Raw genomic sequence first — 13649 nt, 5'->3', positions numbered from 1 at the left:
CATCCGCTGTATTCACCAGACGTTGCCCCTTCAGATTTCCATTTATTTCGGTCTTACAAAATTCTCTTAATGGTAAAAATTTCAATTCCCTGGAAGACTGTGAGAGCACCTGGAACAGTTCTTTGCTGAAAAAGATTAAAAGTTTTGGGAAGATGGAACTATGAAGTTGCCTGAAAAATGGTAGAAGGTAGTGGAACAAAAGAGTGAATACGTTGTTCAGTAAAGTTCTTGGTGAAAATGAAAAATGTGTCATTTATTTTTACTTAAAAACCAAAGGCACATTTTGGCCAACCCAATATTTTAATTACTCCTTGGTGTTACACAACAGTAAAGAACATGAGCTCTGGAGATAAAAACAGGCCTTATTTTGAATTCGGGCTCCACCATCTCGTAACTTTATGACCACGGGCAAGTAAGTAAATTTTCTACCCTGGGGTTACTCACCTGTGTAGTATATTATGGATAGTAATAGCACTGCCTCATCGGTGGTGTGAGGATTAAATGAAATAGTGCACAGAAGCTCTTGGCACCCAGCTTGATATAAGGTAAGCCCTCAATAGATGCTGGTTATTAGTATTAGATGTGGCAATATGTATTATCTCTGTCTCACCAAATAAAAAGCTGGAGTAGACCAAGATGACAGCCGTTGGCCAGCTCCCAGGGTGATTTCAAAACAGTTCACTTCCAAGCCTATCCTCACACCTGCAAGGAAAGTAAAATAGGATTGGCCCCATCCTCAGAGGCTGATGGTCATGATTCAGACAGGCACCGCATCAGAGAGGATGCAGGTTGTGGAGGATCATGGGAGTGATACCAGGAGGAGGGTCCCACCCTCTTGAGTTTTATTCTTGATGGGTTCGGTTTGAAAGGAGCTGTGGGAGAGACTTTTCAGGGGCGGGAAGAGACCCCAGAGGCCCCCCACCTGGTCTGGGCAGCCTTCTGGACAGAGCAGAAAGAGCAGACGGTGGCCGCTGGGAGTGTTAACCTCAACAACACTTCCCAGAGGCCGGAATCTCCGTGAGAAAGCGGAATTCTGTAATCACACGCCCAACAACGCCAAGCCCCACGGACTCAGCTGGCCTGAGTTCGGCAAACCTACCACAGTCAAGACACTTACCCGGCAAAGCAGTCTGACTGGAGCCTTTCAGAGTGATGACGAGCTGCCGCCCATCCCAGAAATCCCTTCTGGCCGTTATCATCTCCTTCACGGCCTCAGCATACAGCAGGACTGCATCGTGAAAGTAAGCAGGGTAACGGCTCACCTTGGATGAGGGAAGCAAAGGCCGGGTAGAAAAAGGCCCATGGTGGTACTGAACTCTCTTAGCTTTTACTTGTCTGTGAAGCTCTTGATTTCTCTGTCAATAAAAATTAATTAATTTCTAAAAAGATTTAAAAAAAAAAAAAGCCCATGGCCTGCTACATCACAGTCCGGGCTCAGTTAGAAGCAAGCTTTCTCCATCCTCTTAACAGTGTAACATAGCACACGTTCTCCGTTATTCCACAGAGAAAGGAGGACCCTCCACGTATCCTGGCCTGTGCTGGTATACCTAGGTATCACAGCTTCACTTTTCCTCTTTAGGCCTTGTTTTCTCAATTAGATTGCGTGATCTTTTGGGCTGTGAACAGCTTTTTAGGCCATAGGCAGGAGGGAATATGGTTTAATTGAAAGGGTGGATCTTGGAGTCAGGCTGGCCCTGGTACTTACTGTGAGACTTGGGGTAAGTTCCAGAACCTCTCTGAATCTCTCTGAATCTCGGTTCATTCATTTATAAAATGTGGATAAAGCCACTATTGTGATGAGTATAAGGATAGTTAAATGAGGCAGAATAGGTATAGTATCTATTGTACTAACTGGCACATAGTAGGTCTTCAATACTTCATTTAGTCAACAAAAATGCATGTGCCTACTAGGCGCTAGGCACTGTTCTCCCCATAGAACCAGGTACAGAGCTGACACTTAGATGACTCCCCAAATATTCATTGATCCACCATCTTTCCTTGTGTGTTGGGATCCACAATCAGCTGCCTCATTCCTAATGGAACCCTTGTCATCAGTAGCTTCTCATCGCCTTCAGGCTCAGCTTGGCCCCGCTCTGGCAGGAGCTCCAGATCTGGCCAATGGTCTAGTTAATCAGACATTTTGCCCCATAATCCCACACATACTGGAACTACCACTGGCTGATGGGCTCTCTCCCGGCTGCCTTCTCAGAACATCTGCTTGCCTTGACCTGCCCTAGCTCCACATCTCTGACTACTCCATTCTGGTTCCTGGTCGTGGCATCCTGCTGGGAAAGGAGACTGTCATGGTCTGAGCACCCACTGGTATCTGTTCTGCTACTTCCATGTACTATGTCATTAGATACTCAAAACCACAGTCTGGAAGGCAGATGTCATAATCAGTCCCATTTTTGGGTGAAGAGACTGAGGTGTAGGGAGGTTAAACAATTCATCTCAAAGCCCCATAGGTAGTAAATAGCAGAATTAGGATGGAAGCCCAGGACTCTGACTCCAAAGGCCAACCGATCACTCATCTAGTAACCTCTGTCCTCCGTGTGGACCTGGGGTGCAGATTTCACAAGATCTCATCGGGCCACTGTTTATTTGGGGCTGTGGAAGATGAAGAAGTGCGTGTGTGTGTGTGTGTGTGTGTGTGTGTGTGTGCGCATGTGTGTGTCTGTGTCTGTGTTAGGAGCCTGGGGAGTGGCCAAACACAGATATTCTCAAGGAAGGGAGGAGGGACCTGTGTAGGAAGACGCCCATCAGACCTGCTCCAGCATGTGGAGGGGGCCGTGGAAGGGCGGCCCCCGCAGCCTTCGGAGGACCAGCTCTCGGAAGCCTTCATCTCCAGGGCCTTCTCGCGAGGAGCTGAGGGCTATGAGAATCACTGACTTGTAGACTAAGGGAAAGTGCATCACCTTCTGATTTGTCAATACCTCCTTCCAAAAACTGTCCTGAAAAATAATGAAATAAATGTAGCCATTCTGTAGGAAATACCCTAAGCAATAGTCAACATCAACTTTATTTATTTATTTATTTTTGGCTGCGTTGGGTCTTCATTGCCACGTGCCGGCTTTCTCTAGTTGCCATGAGTGGGGGCTACTCTTCGTTGCTGTGCACGGGCTTCTCATTGCGTTGGCTTCCCTCGTTGCGGAGCACGGGCTCTAGGCCCGCGGGCTTCAGTAGTTGTGGCGCCTGGGCTTAGTTGTTCTGCGGCATGTGGGATCTTCCTGGACCAGTGATCGAACCCATGACCCCAGCAATGGCAGGCAGATTCTTAACCACTGTGCCACCAGGGAAGTCCTCAACATCAAATGTGAATTTTTATTCTAATCCTTGGAAACACAATGGCCCTGGAAGACTTGCCATGTAAAGTTTATGTTTTCTAGTTAGCTTCAAAGCAGTGGGAAGGAAGCCAAAAAAATCAATCAATAAATAAGAAAAGATTACTTGGGGCATCGAGCAACTAATATGCAGAAAGCTTACCTTTTAACAATGGGCAGCAAAAACTTGAAAAACTTACAACTGTCAATTCTCAAATTTCTGCTTGTGGCTTAAGTCGTTTGTTATTATCATTATTACCTACATTATTATTATTATTATTATGAAAGTAACATCCACTCATTGTGTGTATATATGTGAAAGACGGTAAGATCTTCCCCAGTTTCCCTACGGCTCCCTCTTGTCTCCTCTGAGAGGCAGCCGAATGTTCTAGACGTGTACAGAGGTGTGTGTGAGCATATGTGCATTTTACATAAATAGTATCATGCTATAATGGTATTCTGCAACTTGATTTTTGCCAACTTCAGCCTATATTGGGAACACTTTTAGGGAATGGATTTATGCTATTCTTTTTTTAAAGCAGCATGAATTCACTTTCATGGATGTCATGTGGTCTATTTTTAGTCCTATATTCTGTCTGCATTTCCAGCCAATTGGAATTTGATTATCAAGGTTTGGGGAGAACGTGACGAGGGGGTTGGCAGGGCTTCCCCGCTGATCCTGAGACCTGGTGCATCCTCTCCCCTTCTCGTCTGTCTGCAGGCAGAGGTGAGAGGACAAGTAAAGAGAAAGGGGGTGTATGGCAATGCAAAGGGAAGGTAGGAGGAGGTTCTGGAAAGCTTGGCTTACGATTAGAGTTCCAACTGGCTGCCCAACGAAACTTGAGACACTTTTGGCAATCTGAAATACTTAATGATAAAAAGATAAAAGAAACCTGGAGCATTATTATGCATCTTCCTGTACTCCGTTTCACCCCATTTCAACTTCTTATGATCATATAAAACAAGCTCATTTTAGAAAGAGAAAACTGCTGGAAAAATTACACAGTGTGTCCATAGCTAAATATCAATACAAGGGGCTTTATCTTAGAAGCCTGTTGGTGTTGTGTGGTGGTTAAACGTACAAACACTGAGGCCAGCCTACCTGGTTTGACTACTAGGTCTCCCTCATACTAGTCGTGTGGCCTTGGTTAAGTTATTTCACCTCTCAGGACCTCGGTTTTCTCATCTGTAAAATGAGGAAAATGAAAGTATCTCCCCTTAGGGTGGTGTGAGCTGAAATGAGTGTTAGTTTATCAAGCGCTCACAGTGGGGCCTGGCACTCAGTACACACTCCACAAGGCAGAGCTGTTGGGGTCAAGGACTCAGTCCCAGAGTCCAAAAGACCAGCTTAAGAGGTCCAAGATCTTGGATAAGTTACCCTATTTCTCTAAGCCTCAATTTTTTCATCTGCGAGTTGGAATGCTAATAATCTGTACCTTATAAGGCTGTTGGAAATATTGAATGCAATGATGCATGTAAACCACGCATGGACTCTCTATCTGCCTCACGGGGCTGTTGGGAAAATCTAGCGCACCGATGCAGGTATAATGTATAACTCGGTACTCACGGGAGGTACGTGGTACATGTCAGCCATCCCTATCGTTACCAAAGGAACCAAACCACCTACAGATTGCCTCATTAGACCAGAGTGTTGGTTTCTCCAGGCCATTGTTGGGGCTCAAACACAGGTGGCCATGGAAGAAAAGAAAGTGAGAGCCACCGAGTTTGAGAGCCTCTGGGGAGGTCTCAGCCTCCCGGGAGGAATGATGGTTTTTCCTCAGCTGGTGTTTGCTGATGTAGACTACAGAGGACCAGGCTCCAGAACCAGCAGCCTGGTTCAAGGCCCGGGCCCCCGTCCCAGGAACTGTGCAAACGGACTCTGGGTAGGTTCTTTCAATTCAGTCTCAGTCTCTTGATCTTAAGTTGAGGACACAAGAGTAGCTGCCTCCTAGGGTTGAGTGTTCAGTGAGCTAATGCATCTGGTGCATAGCAAGTGCTGCATGCTTGTTACCTCTTCCTGCGGGAGCCGTTGCCTCTTATCAGCACCCACCTCCAGCTGCTGCAAAATGATAAAGACGAATTCTCCTGTGTGGAGTCCCAGGTTCTCTGCAGCCAGCAGGATAAGTTTTGCATCTTCTGAGCTGCAGATTAAGATAAGAACTGTAAGAGAAGACAGTCAGCCAGTTGCACATGTGTACGCACACACACACACACACACACACACACACACACAGATACACACGTTTTAAAGTCTAGCCTAAAACCACTAGAAATGAGACATGAACTTTGTCTTTTCTTGAGCATGCTTTAGGAAATAGGAAGGTCTAAACTGTTCCCAGAGCGTGTCCTCCTTTAACCATGCCGGTAGCATACAAACTGGCAGCTTTCGTCTTGCGGAACTAAAGTCTTCGCTGCAGCTCTCTCCCAAAGCACAAATCGAAAAAGTTTGAGACCACTTCTGTGCTCTAGTTTCTTCGTTTAACTGACTCAGAGCAATAGATCTGGCTTGTGACTCATCATCAGGTAGGTTGCGTTGACGGAGGACCTAGAACCAGGAGCACTGAGACTGTCTGAGATGGGATGGGGGGAAAAGGAGTAGGCCATGGTATTTTTCTTCCATCCAAACACATCAGCATGCTTTTTGAGGGAACAAAAATGAAATACTGATTTATTGTTATGTATTTATTTTTTAATTGGAGCATGCTTTTTTTTTTGCTTCAGAATTTTTCTTTTTAATTGAGGTATGATAGATTTACAGTGTTGTGTTAGTTTCAGGTGTACAGCAAAGTGATTCAGATATAGATATGCATATATATATATATATATATACACACACACATATATATTCTTTTTCAGATTCTTTTCCCTTATAGGTTGTTAAAAATACTGAGTATAGTTCCCTGTGCTATACAATAGGTCCTTGTTGGTTATCTATTTTAGCGATTTATTTATTTATTTTTAATAAATTTATTTATTTAATTTTGGCTGCGCTGGGTCTTCGTTGCTGCTCTGGGGCTTTTCTCTAGTTGCGGTGAGCGGGGGCTACTCTTCGTTGTGGTGCGCGGGCTTCTCATTGCGGTGGCTTCTCTTGTTGTGGAGCAGGGGCTCTAGGCACGCGGGCTTCAGTAGTTGTGGCGCACTTGGGCTCAGTAGTTTTGGCTCACAGACTCTAGAGCGCAGGCTCAGTAGTTGTGGTGCATGGGCTTAGTTGCTCCGTGGCATGTGGCATCTTCCCAGACCAGGGCTTGAACCTGTGTCCCCTGCATTGGCAGGTGGGTTCTTAACTGCTGCGCCAACAGGGAAGTCCTTAGTGACTTATTTTTTGAATGAGATAAATTTTAATCTATTTACCTGAGCTCGAGCTAGGTGCCAGGCAATGTGCTAAGCATAGGATACAACAGTGAGCAAAAGAGAAGGTCCTTGTTCTCAGGGAGCTGACATTAAGACAGGCAATATACAAGTGAAGAGATTAGAGAGATCGTTCAAGATTCTGATGAATGAAAGGGGAAAAGAATGCTGTGATACTAATGTGGGGAGGGGGAATCGCTCCATGTCAAGTAGTTGGGAAAGGCCCCTCACAGGAGATGGGATGGGCTCTGGGCTGAGTCTGGAAGGAGGAGAGCAAGCTACCTATGGAAAGAACACTGTGTGGGATGAGGTGGGATTGCAGTGGAACTCCAAGCCAAGGGATACCAAGTCCCAAAGTCCCAAAGCCAGAAGGAGCTTGGTTTATTGGAAGAAGAGAAAGGAGTCCGCTACTAATTCCTGCTAGAAAGTAGAGGCTTAGAGGCACCACCACAACAATATTCACTATGGCGTGTTGATCAGTTACTATGTCCAGCACTTTACAGGCATGATCTTATTTAATCCTCACCATTCTATGAGGTAGGTAAGATGATTGTCTTTGTTTTACAGATAAGGTACCTGAGGCACAGAGAGGTTAAGCTACTTGCTCAAGAACACACAGCTAGAAAGTGTCAGAGGCGGTTTCAAACCTAGGGATGTCTGTCTCCAGAGCCCATTCTCTGAACGAACATCCAAGTCCAAGACCCAGCCCACCTAGCAGGTGCTTCCAGAAATTACTCTGTACATCATGACACTATAGCATCGAAGATTTCACTCTAGACAAAAAAAAAGTTTTTGTTGGTTGGTAATGCTTTTATGTATCCTTAATTTTATACTCTGTTTTCATCTGCTTTTTACCCTCATAGAAAAATGAAAAATTCTTAGGTTTTTTTTCAATCATTTTTTTCTATTTGCCCCTCTAAACATAAGCAACAGAAGATTCTTTCCTACTTAGCCCTGGAAATCAATGACAGGCTTCTAAGATGCTCTTGAAGGAAGGCTGGATTGTTGTTGGTGTATTTCATGCTGGCGGTGATGGGGAAATGGGATTTGAGTTCATTCCCTACAACCCTCCACAACTCATCCACTCCCTCGCAGGAGGAAGTCCCAGAGTGACCTCCAAACATCCCAGTGTGTTTCCAGCCCAGGTACTGGAGGCTTTTCTGGAGCACATCACCAACTCTGTGCATGCGTGGCACAAGTTTCACATAGGTGTCATACAAGAAGTTGTTCTCCAGTTTTGCTGTTTGTCCAACAGAGTCAAACATGGGGGAGCCAGCAAACCAATAACCTTGAAAGTAACCAAAGGGATGTCTTTCCATAATTGAGTTTTGCTACACTCCAGCCCCATTGTAAAATATCTGCATAAACTTTGTATTCAGTGAGTCTATGGGTCATACTTCCCCTCGCTTTTGGAATATTGATGATAACGTCTTGGATGCAACTTAAGGATGTAAAACCTCAGAGCACAAGAGTAACAATAGCCAGCATTTATTTAGTGATTACTATGTGCCAAGCTTACATATGTGCTATGTGCCAAGCTTACATATATTATCTTAATTCTTAATTAATTCTTACATTTTCTATCAGGTAGGTATTATCATCTCATCTTAGAGATGAAAACATGGGGGCACAGAAATGTATTAATAAGTTCCAAAATTAGCAAATAGTGGAGCAGGCTTGGAATTCAGGTAATGTGGTTACAGAGCACACACTCATAGGTACTACTCGCTTTTTCTTAATTTGTTCCTTATTCATTTTCCACTAGGAGCCTGCTATCTACAGGGAACTTCAGAGACCTTCCTCTTAAAAAGATCTCGTGATCAACTATTACAGGAGTAAAGACGTGTAAAAAAAGCTATAGAGTTAAATATGCCCTTCAATATTTATAGACAATAGATTTAGAGGAGCTTAGAGAAGTAAGAAATTACTTCTGATTTGGGAATTAGAGATGTGAACGATGAGGGTAGAGAGATAAAGGCTCCGTGGCATTTGAGCTTGACTTTGAAGAATGGGTAGGCTTTGTTAATCAAATGGGGAATGTGTCAAATGAGGAATTCTAGGAGACACTAAGATTCAAATTCAAATGTAATCTTAACTCTGTAGCACCCACTAATGATAGTTCTGCGGTATTTTTGAACGTGAGAACTGTGCTGCCTCATCTATTCAGCCTTTGCATCTATACCTCTCAGAGCACAAGATACCCAAGGACATCAACAAAGCTAATCTCATTAGCTAAACAAACACAAATCATTCACATCTCTCATTTTCTTGCCTTAGCTTATGGCAATCTGTCATACTTCATCCTTTCCCTCTTTCTTTCCCATCACTGAATAATTTATTATACATGCCAAAGGGAAACCTACACAAACAGATGTTATTTTTCTATTTAAAGCCAAGCATTCAATTTCTTCTTCATTTTTCTGAGCCACGTGGCTGGCAATGTTGGAGTGAATGATGAGTCCATATCTGACAGCACCAAGGCCAAACAATCAACAAGTTTGTTAGTCAACATCAAGTTAGTGAGTGAACTAACAGCAATTGATTTGAGAGGCTTTCTTTAAAGAGAGTATTCATTGTTCTAATTGCATGGTCTAATTACATCTCAAAGAAATGGTACACAAGACTTACACAGTTATTATTTATAATAATGTCATCCAAGTCCAGAGATTATTCAAGTCTATGCCGTCATCTTTAAGACCACCCTTTCCAATGGAAACTCAGAGTTTCTTAGAAGGCTGTATACTCTACCTCTGCTGCTTCTGGGCATGCTGGTCCAAACAGGGCAGAAATTTCTTCTTTCTGGACCTGGTTGATGAAAAGAGCAAGAGACTCCTTGGTGCTGCAGGTTGAGTTGGTGTAAGTAAACTCCCAGCTGAAATTTCCGAAGTCTGCCAGCTCAGAGCTGATCTTGTCCATGGCAACCTGGAGTCCGGCACCCAGCCTCTGCACATTGAACGGATGGGAGATGTTCCAGGGGGCCTGGAACCCCACAGTGAGTTTAGCAGCCTCAAGCCACGACACCAGGACACTGACAAGGAGCATCAGAACTAAGGTTGGGTGGCCAGCTCGGCATTCAACCCCCAAACAGGGCCCAGATCCGAGTGGGGCCTCAGCACCTGTCCTGGGAGCCATGGATGGAGTCTAACACCTGGATCACTGCAGAACCCTGAGAGGCTTAGCCTCCTGACCACTTGTGCCCAGAGCTTGAATGATAGTGCGCAGTTCCCTGAGGACCACAGCTTGCTTTCTCTTCAGTGCTGTTAATTAACCAAAAACTTCCCTTTCCAGAGTCTGTCCTAACACATCTAGAAGCAGAAATCTGTGCAAGTAGGCTGGGACAGGGAGCCAGCAAGACCCTGGTAATTGATCCAGTGACACCACTGTCAAACTCCATGGTCCTTGGCAAGCCACATAACCCCCACTCCACCCCCCAGATCCCTCTCCACTAGTAAAATAAGAATCATGGGAACCACTCAAGTGTAGACAGATGGCCTAGGCTGGAATTCTGACTCCATCACGTATTAGTGGTGTAACCTAAGACATGTTACTTTCCCTCTCTATTTTTCCCTCTCTAATTTTTTTCAAAAATTAGGCACAACCCCCATGTTCAATAGTAGGGGCCTAGATGAGTAACATGGAGTGAATCCATGTGACTGAGGAGGGCAGTCAATAAAAATGATATATTAAATGTGCACTTACTGACTTAGAAAAATAGTCACAATTATTGAGAGGAGGCACACTTTCAAACGACATGAATAGTATTCCATTTTTTGTTGTGTTTTTAAAAAGCACATAAAGTTGCATAACAAATATTATACACACCAAACGAATAAAAACTCTGGGCGATAGGAGTTCTGGGTGCTTTTTCTTCTCTGCTTAATTCTCATATTTTTATCTTCATGTCTTTGCAATAAGGAAGAAAAGTGAACGTTTCAATTGAAGATAAACCCTACAGACTTGTATTTGCAGAGTGAAATCACAGGGAGGTAAACTCACGCTGTCTGAATTCCTGGGTCAGGAGCACGTCACGTTGGTCTGGTCCCTCACACTTCTATGCACTTGGCTAATTCTCTGCTGAACTAAGCCCCTTCCATGTCTCCACTGCCCTCAGAGGGAGAGGGAGACAGAGATGCAGGTGGTCTAGGTAATGGCGATCATCGTCTGGAAACCATTGCCATGGTAACAGGCCCACCTACTTTGTACGAAGTGCTTGATTGGCTGGAGTGGCAAGGCCTGAGGTTAAAACCAGGGAGATTGGTAGGGACTGTGGCTGCTGGAGGGGGCACACTGTTCTCCACTTTGCTTCTCCAGCCCTGCTCTCTTCTAGGAGATTCTTATGCCTGCAAGTTACCAGTGGTGGTAGATGGGGGAGGCCATGTTGTTTTATCCCACCATGCTTTGGAACAAAAGTAATCTGTGCTTGGCCCCCAGAGATGCAGAGCTTGGTTCCCTATGTTGGCATTTTGATTCCCAGATATGTTATCCCATCTCTGTTTCCTGAAAAGATTATTACAGAGGGAGGATTCTCTTTTCCTAATTTATAGTTTCCTCACTGCTGACCAGCTGGGCCATAAATCAGATATAGGGCCAGCTGTTCAGCATACAAAATCAGATGAGATTAGCTGTATCCAGGGTGATGGGACTAGCTTTTTTCTACCTGTCCTTCCTCCCCTCCCGTTTGCCCCTCCCTCCCTTCAATTTGTAAATCTGTGGCCTCATCACGTTTAGAGAAAACGGAAAGGTTTGAAATGATGTGGGTTGGAACTTCTCCGGAAGGTGAAACAGAAACAGGTGTTTGGCTCACTCGGAATACAATAAAGTCAGGCTGGAGTTTCCCACCTGGAGGGAAAGACCGAGGGAGAGGCAGCCATCACTTCTGCCCTCACACTTTCTCCCACCTCACGGCGTGTTCTGGGAAGAGGCAACACCCTCAGGCTTCCAGAGTCTATAAGACTGCATCTGAGCCTCCGTTTTCTGATCTGTGAAGTGGGCTGAGGGAATGGCAGAGGGCTGAGACTTCGGACCTTACCAGCTTCTTGCCCTAAAACCCTAGGACCCTGGCGGATTCATAACTAACCAAGTACTCCATGCTCGATGATGGCCGCAGTTTCTTTCCAGGTCTTGCTTACAGGCTCCTAAAGGGAGCATTCCTGAAGGTCTAACGTACCTTGTACCAACCATCCTACAAGTAAGCGCAAGTCAAAAGTGGCTATTACCTACCGGGGTACGAACTTCAAACTTCCCTGTCGTGTTCTCAGCACTTGCCAATAGTTGTGATGCAGTCAAGTAAAAAGAATCTCCTGGTAAGTAAATGTCTAAAGAGCCGTAGGAGAGTGGAGTAAAGGTTGAACTTGCGTAAAGGGGAGATTGTGTTTCTTAGATCTGCAACAAAAGGCAATTCCTTGAATCCAAAAGCCACTCCTTTAGGTACCTGTGCGCAGACTACTCCCAGAAAGCCGAGGATGGGGCGCCAGCCTTGGCTTTCTGATGAGGACATGCTGATTGTTTCTGAAAAGGTTGATGTGAGGGAGGAGAATCCTCCCTCCTGGGGACGCTGCCTGTCTCATCTGTACTTCAAACTCTCGCTATTCGTCCTGTGCTACTGAAATAGACTCTTCCTCTGGCCTGTAATGTGTTGCTCTTTCTCGTGCCCATTTTTATCAGGGATGGGTTTTTGTTGCCTGAGTAGTTGCTTTTGACAACCTGGAGCTTCTAATCAATACTTTCAAGTTTTCTTCTGGCTACAGATCTAATCGGAAGTTTAGCAGATCGATCCAGCCTAAATGTCAGATTTCCGATCTGAAGATTTATTCTGTGTTTTTTGATTCTGCCTCCCAGATTACTGTCCCCAACCCCTAATTAGCCTTAGCATGAAGAGCAAAACCTTCTAGAAATTAGTAGGGAGGAAGGGCAGCTGTCTGCTCAGTAATCAAGATACTAAATATTTAGCAGTGATGGAATGACTTTCCATAAAATTTTAAGTGTTCCAAGAACACTTTTGTTGTCACAGTGTCCAAACACTGAGCAAATAAAGAATGTGTCCTTGCCTTAACGCATCTTCCTCTGGGGCTTATACACTTTCGACCCATTAAAATGGCATGCTTCTCCATCCAAGCCAATAGGGGACCTGGGTAGCACCAGGCTTGTCATCTGGGTGGCGTCTCTCTGGTGCATAGCTATATAAAGCCAGGCAGGATGTCCCTCTGGCTCCTCCACCCTTTTCAGCTTCTGGTCTACAGAGACCAGTACCCCTCCCACTTCCTGGTGTTTCCGCTCTGCTCGTGTTAAAAGCTCCCAAATTGCTCCCTAGCCAGGCACTCAGTGATGTTCCCCCACGTTGCGAGCCCAGGGAACCAAGGCTGCAAAGCAGAGGACGATGTTCTTAAAGGTTTGGCAAGGGGGGAGGTGTGAGCATGGTACCCCCAAAGTACTGATGCTCCTGTCTGAAATTTCTCCCACACTCCCCTGTGAGAGGCAGCGTAGCAGAAGGGTGGGGCGCACGGATTTGGAATGAGGCTGAAGCTGTGGCTGGGACAAGTTTTCACACAGCATAGTGCCTGGCCCGGAACAAGTCAGTGAACAGTAGCAGTTCCATAATAAGGAACTATTGCTTCCGTCAAGAAGATCATGACCTCTGTTGAATGGAGGTATGTAAACCCAAAGGAACAAACTGTTACTGATGCAGAACCCGGAGGAACAGGTCAAAGACCTCATTGTTTTCAAGTTCACCCAGAGCAGTTATAACATGCTGACACTGGGTAACACCACCTTTCACGTGTGGCCTATAGGCATTAAGACAGAGGATCTTTGGTCTAAATCAGTGTTGTCCATGAAAAATAGAATGTGAGCCACTTAGGTAATGTTAAAATTCCCAGCAGACAGATTTGAAGATTAAAAGAAACAAGTAGAAATACTTAGTTTATCTGAAATATTATCATTTCAACATGTAATCCATATTTTAAAAATTGAGAGTTTATGTTA

At 44.8% G+C, this 13649-nt stretch overlaps 1 protein-coding gene across 1 annotated transcript in view; it reads right to left on the bottom strand.

Annotated features, from left to right (window-relative positions):
- Window positions 1-13649, bottom strand: part of LOC137209494 (guanylate cyclase 2G-like) — a 55019-nt gene that overhangs the window by 33693 nt on the left and 7677 nt on the right. The window contains 7 exon segments of the mRNA XM_067711177.1: window positions 1118-1262; window positions 2766-2951; window positions 5371-5482; window positions 7623-7938; window positions 7941-7956; window positions 9417-9611; window positions 11889-11983. Of these exon segments, the coding sequence (XP_067567278.1) occupies window positions 1118-1262; window positions 2766-2951; window positions 5371-5482; window positions 7623-7938; window positions 7941-7956; window positions 9417-9611; window positions 11889-11983 (1065 nt within the window).

This window comes from Pseudorca crassidens, chromosome 16, assembly GCF_039906515.1.
Source record: "Pseudorca crassidens isolate mPseCra1 chromosome 16, mPseCra1.hap1, whole genome shotgun sequence".
NCBI classification, from domain to species: Eukaryota; Metazoa; Chordata; class Mammalia; order Artiodactyla; family Delphinidae; genus Pseudorca; species Pseudorca crassidens.
The sequence above is the reverse complement of the archived record's forward strand: the minus strand, read 5'-3'. Positions and strand labels throughout refer to the sequence as shown.